At 37.2% G+C, this 9,312-nt stretch overlaps 1 protein-coding gene across 1 annotated transcript; it reads right to left on the bottom strand.

Annotated features, from left to right (window-relative positions):
* Nucleotides 1–4,049: 4,049 nt before the first annotated feature.
* Nucleotides 4,050–8,523, bottom strand: LOC148760771 (uncharacterized). The gene is made up of 4 exons (XM_088810184.1): nucleotides 8,424–8,523; nucleotides 7,692–7,775; nucleotides 6,791–6,856; nucleotides 4,050–6,052 (listed from the first exon to the last, which is right to left on the bottom strand). Exon 4 carries the CDS (start codon nucleotides 6,044–6,046, stop codon nucleotides 5,216–5,218), a length of 831 nt encoding a protein of 276 aa, XP_088666310.1. The 5' UTR covers nucleotides 6,047–6,052; nucleotides 6,791–6,856; nucleotides 7,692–7,775; nucleotides 8,424–8,523; the 3' UTR covers nucleotides 4,050–5,215.
* Between the last annotated feature and the right edge of the window lie 789 nt (nucleotides 8,524–9,312).

Here is a 9,312-nt window from a genome sequence, read left to right as displayed (position 1 = left end):
CCATCCTCACCATTATTCAACTGGATCCCTAGAGATTTCATCTCAAGTAACATCGGAAAATAAGAACTCCGAAGTGTTGCTAACGACGATGAGGATTTACGACTTAAAGCATCCGCTACAACATTTGCTTTTCCCGGATGATAATCAATCACTAAGTCATAATCCTTAATCAACTCCAACCATCGTCTCTGTCTCAAGTTAAGCTCTTTCTGGGTGAGCAAATATTTCAAACTTTTATGATCAGAAAAAATCCGACAACGCTCACCATATAAATAATGTCTCCAAATCTTCAACGCGAATACTACTGCTGCTAACTCCAAGTCATGAGTAGGGTAATTCGTCTCGTGCTTCTTCAACTGTCGGGAAGCATAAGCTATTACTTTCTCATCCTGCATCAACACACACCCTAATCCCAACTTAGATGCATCGCTGTATACCACAAATTCTTTTCCACTAAGAGAAAGTGTTAAAACGGGAGCGGAGGTTAACCGGTTCTTTAGCTCCTGAAATCGATTCTCACAAACATCATCCCACTCATACTTAACTCCTTTACGAGTCAAACGAGTCAGAGGAGCTGCTATCAAAGAAAATCCCTGAACAAATCTCCGGTAATAACCGACTAAGCCAAGAAAACTACGAATCTCAGTTACCGTTCTCGGTTGCTCCCATTGCAAGATTGCCTCAATCTTCTTGGGATCGACATAAATTCCAGCTCCGGACACCACATGTCCCAAGAAAACCACTTCCTTCAACCAAAATTCACATTTAGAGAACTTGGCATAGAGTTGTCTCTCGCGCAAAGTTTGCAACACAATGCGCAAATGGGCAGCATGTTCATCATCATTCTTCGAATAAACCAGGATGTCATCGATGAATACTATCACAAACTTATCCAAGTATGGATGGAACACCCTGTTCATAAGATCCATAAAAACTGCCGGGGCATTAGTCAAACCAAACGGCATCACCAGAAACTCATAATGCCCATAACGCGTCCTGAAGGCAGTCTTAGGTACATCCTGCTCCTTAATCCTCAACTGATAGTACCTAGATCTCAAATCAATCTTAGAGAATACCATAGCACCTCGTAATTGATCAAAAAGATCATCTATCCGGGGTAAAGGGTATTTATTCTTGATGGTCACTCGGTTCAACTGACGGTAATCGATACACAATCGAAGAGTGCCATCCTTCTTCTTTACAAATAGGACTGGTGCTCCCCAAGGAGAAATGCTAGGGCGAATGAAACCTTTATGTCAAACCTTGCTTTGTAAAATAATTATTACGTCATTTACATGCTCGATAGAATGTTTGTATATTTAGGAAGTTCGAGAAATTGTTAAAAGACAATATTGCCCTTAATGGTACCATTGAGTCGATTAAGCCTCGAACTAGTTCAAATAGGAATTTTAAGGTGAAATTAAGAGTTTCACAGTTCAGGGATGACTCAAAATGGTAATTCGGAGTTTGAGGATCAATTTGGAGTCAAACCAGAATTTTCACTATCTAGGGGCAAAATCGTAATTTTTCCACTCACGGATAAATTTTGAGATTTTGAGAGAATTTAGATCACATTTGACAAATTGGAGAATGGTAAGAGTATAAGGGATGAAAAATATGTCTATGGGCATTTTTTTAGTTTTTGGGGCAAAAATGTAATTTTTCACTTTACGGGGGTAAAAGTGTAATTTTTAAAAATTTACCCCACCAAAACTTTGGAAAAGTCTAGAAATTTCATGGAAGACATGGATAAGTGAAGAGGATTGAGTGGTAGAAAAATAAAGTCAAAAAGATTACTAGAAAAAAATAAAATAATAAAATATTCAAAAGGTAAATAAAATAATAATATTTTATTAAGCCTATTAAAAGGCTTGAAAATTCCAGAATTATTCATTGGGAGGGTCAGCCAAAACCAGCAGGAGAGAGAGAGAAATAAGAACAAACCCTAGAGTGAGAAAATTCAAAGAAAAAGTGTGATTTTTCAAGGAATCAAGTGTTTAAAGGTATGATTTTTCAAGCTTAGCTTAAGATTTATCATTTCCATGCATTTCTCCTTATTTTCTATGGTTAAATTATGTGTTTTGATGATGGATTCAAATCTGATCATATGGGTTTAGAGAGAGAAAGTTGTTAGATTAATTTGATTTTGAACTATGTTAGTGTTTAGTGTTAGTTTAGCATGTTTATGAGTAAAACAACAAGAAAAATATTCATTTTCTCCATGAATTTCTCTAGGCTGAATCTAGCCAATGGTGTGTGAGGATGAGGTTGACTTTATTTTAAGAGAATTAGATGGAAAAATGATGAATTATGAGGTTGGAAATTAAATGGGAATTTTTGGTGCAAAAAAATTGAAATTTCTACCCACTAGGGGTAAAAGCGTAATTTGTGATCCGAACTGATAAATTGGACCACATTCATAGTCATTGAGGTATTGTGGATATAATTGGATAATTGAAATTGAAATGGATGGAATTGGAGTTGAATTGGAGATTTTAGAAATTTACACCGTATATAGGCAAGTTAGGTCGGACACTGTGATTAAGCAAATGTCCAAACATTTCACACCCTATCTAGTGCATACGCATGGATAAGAGCCTGAAATAATATATATTGATTTGACACAAATTATTGAATTTTTTGTGTCATGTATTGTGGATAGGTGGTGAGCTATTTGATACGGGTAAAAGACTACACCCGAGGACCGAGAATAGGAGTATATCTACTCCTAGTACAGTGAGTAAACTTACTATCGTCTTAATTATCTAGAGTAAATTTATTTAATTGTGTGAATTTATGGAAAAATGGTTTAATTGGAAAATTATTGTGTTTTATGAGAAAATGGGATTTTATAAAATAATTTTATAAAATTTTTTGAAAATTTAATAATGATTTCAAAAATAGAGTAATTGGAGACCTATACTATGATTGTGTTGTTTATCCATGATTTTACATTAAATGGCTTATGATAAATGTGGGTATGACTGGTTATTTTTATGATTTTAAGAATATGTGAACTGTTTTGATTTGCCTTGAATGTGTTAAGTGAGCCATGTCATACTATTGTGATTTTATTGGTTGGTGGATTATAAAGTGGGCACTGCAGTGACGGGGGTTCCGTGGGCTAGCCTAATTAGAGGGGCACGGTTCCCAATTATTGAGCTTACCTCGATTGGAGAGGCGCGTAGGATAACTCCCGAGGTAGGATTTGAGTACACTTCACGCTGGCCACCACGTGAAGTTGGGACTCAGCCAACGCCAAGGAACGACTGTGTTGTCAGAGGTGAAATGTGTTTGTGTGTGTGACAATAAACAGCCTTGGCGGTCTCGGTAAGATGCTTTTGCGAGGTATCCCCGAGAATGGATTTTTGGCAAGGGCCAAGTTTTTAAAAAGTGCATAAGCCATGTTGAGTAATTAGATGAAATCCAATTATTTATATGGGTTGAGATGAATTATTTTAATTGTCTCCTATTACTCGGCTTTAGATTATTTTGATGATGTTTGTCTACTCACTGGGATTTTATAATCTCACCCCTTCTTCCTATACATTTTTCATGCTCAGAATAGGCAGTAGACTGTCAATTGCATCGAGAAGTAAATTTCGGAGTTGCATCCTAGAAAGCAAGGTTATAGACTTAAACCTTCTCAGTTATTTGGGGGCTCACGTGTCATTGTAATTTAAATTGCATACTCTAGTTTTCTATATTATAGTATGTATAAATTTATTTTATTTTTATGTGCAGAAAATTAATTTTTTGATGTTTCAAAAATAAACATATATATATATTGTTTTACATTAAAATAGATTATTTTAATTAATATTTTTAGTTTATTTTATTATTCAAAAAAAAAAAAGAAAAGGAAAAAAAAAGAGAGAGGAATGGAAAAACTGGTACAAAAGCCTTGCGAGGTCTCGAGAGGCGTTCGGGGGAAGAATGTCTATCGAGGCTTCGCGGCGGTTGTCACGGGCTCGATGGGAGTTCCGGGTCGTGACACTTTATCCACCAAATCTTGCAACTGGGCTTTCAGTTCCTTCAACTCTGCTGGAGCCATTCTATATGGAGGAATAGAAATAGGTGCGGTACCCGGAAGTAAATCAATAGGGAACTCAAGCTCTCGATTAGGAGGTATTCCCGGTAAATCATTAGGAAATACATCAGGAAACTCACTTACTATTGGGACATCCTCTAACTTAGGTTCCCCCTTTGAAGTATCAATCACGTATGCCAAATAAGTCGGATACCCTTTTTGCACTAATTTTGAAGCTTTGATGGCCGAGATTACACAAGATGGTAATACTCGACGTTCTCCTACAAACACAATCTCTGCTCCCTCCGAATTCCGAAGAACAACTTCTTTTCGGAAACAATCCACGTTCGCCCGATGTGCAGTTAACCAGTCCATACCTAATATTAAATCAAAATCCAAGATCTCTAGAGGAATTAAGTCACCCCTAAATTCTTCCTCACCTACCCTTACCCCACAGTCTCTATAACAAGTATTTCTAATCAACTGTTCTCCTAGAGGGGTATGCACTACAATTTCTTCCTCTAATGGTGACAGGTTTCTATCAGTAATTGATGCAAATGTCGTACTCACATAAGATCTATCTGAGCCAGAATCTATCAAAACATAAGCATCTTTATCAAATAAAGACATAGTACCTGTCACTGCTCCAGGTCGGACTCGTGCCTCATCTTCTGTCACAGCAAAAACTCTTATCGCGGTACGAGTCTGTGGTCTCGAAGGTGGATGTGACGGGGTATTACTCTCCACACCAGACCGTATGGCTACTCCCTGTCTCGGTGGTAACCCAGAAGAATCTCTCCTCTGTATATCTGTGCGAGCTGGTGGAGATGATGCAGCTACAGTGGCTCATCCTAATTGTGGGCAATTACTCCTAATGTGACCCGTCTGTCCACATTGGAAACATCTTGTTGGCCCTCTACATAGCCCACTATGATAATTCTCACAATTTCTGCATCTGTCAGAACCTCCGAGACTCTTCCCAGAACCAGTCATAGCAGATCTGCTAAACCTCGAAGGTCTCTGCTGTGATGGTGGAAATGGAGGTCGAGGAGATGTCACGGAAACAGAAGTAGTGCTCCCTGAAGTCGCTGAGTCCTTGCCTCTTTTTACTGGCTGACTAGAAGACATACCAGGATTCCTTCTTTTTGCAAACTCAGTCCGAATCCTTCTATTCTCAGTCGTGAGCTACTCAGCCCGTAAAGCCATCTGTACCACCTCCTTATGTGGCTCCCTACCAATCACTGTCATTCGCTCTCTGATCTCATTACGGAGCCCTTCCTCGAAATAGCTGGCCTGATCTTGCTCAGATTTCACCAGATCCGGCACATATAACATCAACTCGTTAAAACGAGTCTCGTACTCCTCTACAGTTAGATTTCCCTGTTTCAAACTCAAAAATTCTCTCTTCTTTTCTTTTTGATGGAAATAAGTGAAATACTGACCATCGAATTCCCTGAGAAAATCGGACCATGTCTGAGGAGTAGCGAAACGGGACTTCACCGAATTCCACCAAGTACGAGCCCTCTTCTCTAATAATCTCGTAGCCACCATCAGCTTCATGTCATCATCTAATCCCATATCAGAGAGAGTCTCGGACACTTGATTAATCCAGTCCTTTGCCACAGTGGCATCTAACTCACCAGTGAAAGATACACAACCCAATTGCCTAGCCTCCTTCAGCTTCTTGGAAATGGATACATCATGTATTGGTGGTGGAACTAAAGGAGTAGCTGGAGGCACTACAGGTGGAACTTGACCAGTCTGAGCTTGACCAGCTATTGCTGCAAAGAAAGCTGCCAATGCCTGTGCTGCCTCAGTAGGCATGGTGGGAATACCAGTAGGTGGCTGAGGAGATGGAGGATGTGGAGGACTATCGGCCTGCTTAGTAGCAGGTGCTGCCCGAATGGTAGATGCAGCTGATTCCTCCTCTACTGTATCTGGCTGATGACGTTGGGAACGACCTCTTCCCCTCCCAACCGATCTAGTGAGAGGTGGGCGTCCGCGTCGAGGAGGCATTATAATCTATAAAAAAAATACGAGCAAGTTTAGGTAACCTTAGGCTCTATATGCAAATGCATGCATTCTATTCAACCTAACCTAACTTAACTTAATCCGGGGCCACACTGATATTGTAAATATTTAAAACAACTTTAAAACTAAAAACTTTGATCTTGAAAACCGAAAGCTCTGATACCAATCGAATTGTCACGACCCGGTACTCCCCTCGAGCCCGTGACAACCGCCGCGGTGTCTCGGTAGACACTTATTGTCCGGAATGTCAACCCGAAACCCCGCAAGGCTTTACTATCAGTTTCTCTATTCCCTTGTGAGCAACCATTGTCAAATATCGTGTTCTAAAAGATTTTAAGCTGTTTCCAACTTTAAACAAATAAAATATTAATTTTTCATCTCACAGGGGTAATTTGGTCATTTTTCTCAAAAATTTTAAAACTGGCTAAAACGTAATATACAAGTACAAAACACACAATTCATATTCAAAATGAGTTTAAAAGTCTAAAATCTTCATTTAAAACGAAATTATGGTTATTTGAATATAATAAGAAAATAAAAGAAATATTAAGTAAAATATTCTATTTTCTTTAAAACAATATTTATAGAGTTATACGTGAATAATTTTTATAGCGTAAAAGCTAAATAAATTTATACATACTTAAATACAGTAAGCCAAAATATTTAATTTAATTTACAATAACAAGAGTGCCCCCGAATAAACAAAAGTAAAGAGGACTGTGAACCTACGATTTGGAAAATGCAGATCCCACTGTAGTCCTCGATGAGATCAGCTATCTACAGTCTATACTGAACCTGAAATGGGTGGAAAGGAGGGTGGTGAGATTATAAAATCCCAATGAGTAAACAAACATCATCATAAACATATAGAGTTGAGTACATGGAGACAATAAAGTAAATCATCATAAACTGGGTTATAGCATTAGAACACATTTTGTTCAAAACACGTAAAGAGGCTTATGAATCTCATAAAAATCTAGGCTTGTGCCATAAATCCATTCTCGGGGACACCTTGGCCGAGGCATCCTACCGAGACCGCCAAGGCTATTAAAATTCACATTTCACATAAATCATGTTTTTGTTTTAAAAACATAGCCGTTCCTTGGCGTTGGCTGAGTTCCCCCTCACGTGGTGGTTTAGCGTGAAGTGAACCCTAAACTTTACCCTAGGAGATACCCTACGCGCCTCTCTGTTCGAGGTAAGAATATAATGGGGTTTACCGTGCCCCTCTAAAAGGCTGGTCCACAGAAACCCCCTACTGCAGTGATTAATTAATATATAATCCACCATATAATAAAACTCAATAACATGATATGGCAATTTTTTTAATTCGTAGTTTTTCAAGGTAACCAAACAATTCGCATTTCAATACAATTGCCAACTAGCCAATCATGCTCGATTTATCATAAGCCAGTTAATTTAAACAATCAAATTGCCACAATTAACAATCTCCGTGTACTCTATTTTTCAAAATCACTATTAATTTCAAAAAATTTATAATTTAATTTCATTGAAACTCATTTATTCATAAAACATGAAAATTTATCTTTTTAAATTCCTTTTTCCATAGAATTCATGAAAGCATCTAAAAACCACCCTAGATAATTAAAATGACAGTAAGTTTACTCACAATGTCTAGAATGCAGACTTTCGAAGTACTCTGTCTACTGGTCCTCAGATGCAATTTCCTTGCCTTTATCGGAGGACTCACCACCTTGACACAGTACAAAATCGAGAGTTTCACCAAGTTGGTACTAAATCAAAATTAAACTAATTTAGACTACCAATGCATGATATGGAATGCAAAAATGCACTGGTAACTATCTAAACCCGGTATTGGCCTAATTCGTCTTATCACCCGATTAAATTCCTAACGGGTCCGTTTAAACTCCAATTTAATTCTTTTCAGTTTCTATACCTCAATTGCACCCAAATTAACTTAATGTCCCTCAGTGTGGTGCAAATTATCAGTCTCAACAGCAAATTACGAAAATACCCCTAGTGGGTAAAAATTCGTATTTTTGCTCCGAAAATTTCCATTATTTTTCTAGGCTCATAATTCATCATTCCTTAACCAATTCTCCTAGAATAAAATCAAACTCATCCTCACTCACTACATGGTAAATTCAGCCATTAATGGTTGGGGGAGAAAATAAATTCTTTTCTTGTTGTTTTGTTTCTAAATATGCTAAACTAACTAAAAACACTAACATAAATTAAAATCAAATAAATCCAACAACTTTCTCTCTCCTAACCCATTTTTCCAGAATTTAATTCATCATGAAAACATGTAATTTAATCATGGAAAATAAAGAGAAATGATTGGGAATAAGAAAACTCAAGCTTAATAGAAAAAACTCACCTTTTTCACTTAATTTCCTTGAAAATTCACACTTTTTCTTTGATTTTCTCTCTCTAGGGTTTTGTTTTTATTTTCTCTCTCTTCTTGCTGGTTTGGCCGGCCATGGGGTGGAAGATGGGCTGATTTTGTGCCTTTTAAAAAGGAAAATAATAAATTAATAAAGGCATGACACATGGCATCATGTCATTGGCCCGTTTTTAAAATTTTAAAAATTTAAACATTTTATCTCCACCACATGTTTAGTCAAGGGTCAAAGATGAAGACAAAGGAAGACCATGTGCTGGAAAAAATATCCTGGTGGTGGAAAATTACAATTTTGCCCCTGAGGTGGCAAAATTACCATTTTACCCTTATACTCCAAATTATACCGAAATTAAAATTTTTCACTTCTAAACCTCAAATCATACTTCAATAAGTCAAATTATACTCTAATAAGTCAAATGGGGTAAAAAAAATCTTTTCTAAAATTCCCATTTTGTCCCCAAGTGGCAAATGACCATTTTGCCCGTAGTTAGTGAAAATTCCGATTTGACTCCAAATTGATCCTCAAACTCCAAATTACCATTTTAAGTCATCCATGAACTGTGAAACTCTTAATCTCACCTTAAAATTCCTATTTGATCTAGTTCGAGGATTAAATAAACTTTGTTGTATCTCTAGGTACAATACCGACTTTTGTAAATTTTTTGGGACTCTCCTAGCATGCAATCATGCTATCATCACATGTATGTCATGAATAGTATTTTATAAGGTCGGGCTTTACATAACTGAGTATGATAATGGTTTCTAGCACGTGCCAAGCTTTTAAGATACTCATAAGCCATGTTAATGTTTTTAAATGAAATGAATATTTATGTTCTGAAAAACATATTTGGATGAAATGTTTTAA

The sequence above is a fragment of the Theobroma cacao genome, chromosome 9 (genome assembly GCF_053813885.1).
Source record: "Theobroma cacao isolate CCN51 chromosome 9, ASM5381388v1, whole genome shotgun sequence".
Taxonomy (NCBI): domain Eukaryota; kingdom Viridiplantae; phylum Streptophyta; class Magnoliopsida; order Malvales; family Malvaceae; genus Theobroma; species Theobroma cacao.
This window is presented reverse-complemented; position numbering and strand designations above follow the sequence as displayed.

What these genes read in the sequence shown, in the direction of transcription:
- LOC148760771 (XM_088810184.1), bottom strand. Translation starts at nt 6,046, where the DNA reads ATGCCTCCTCGACGCGGACGCCCACCTCTCACTAGATCGGTTGGGAGG.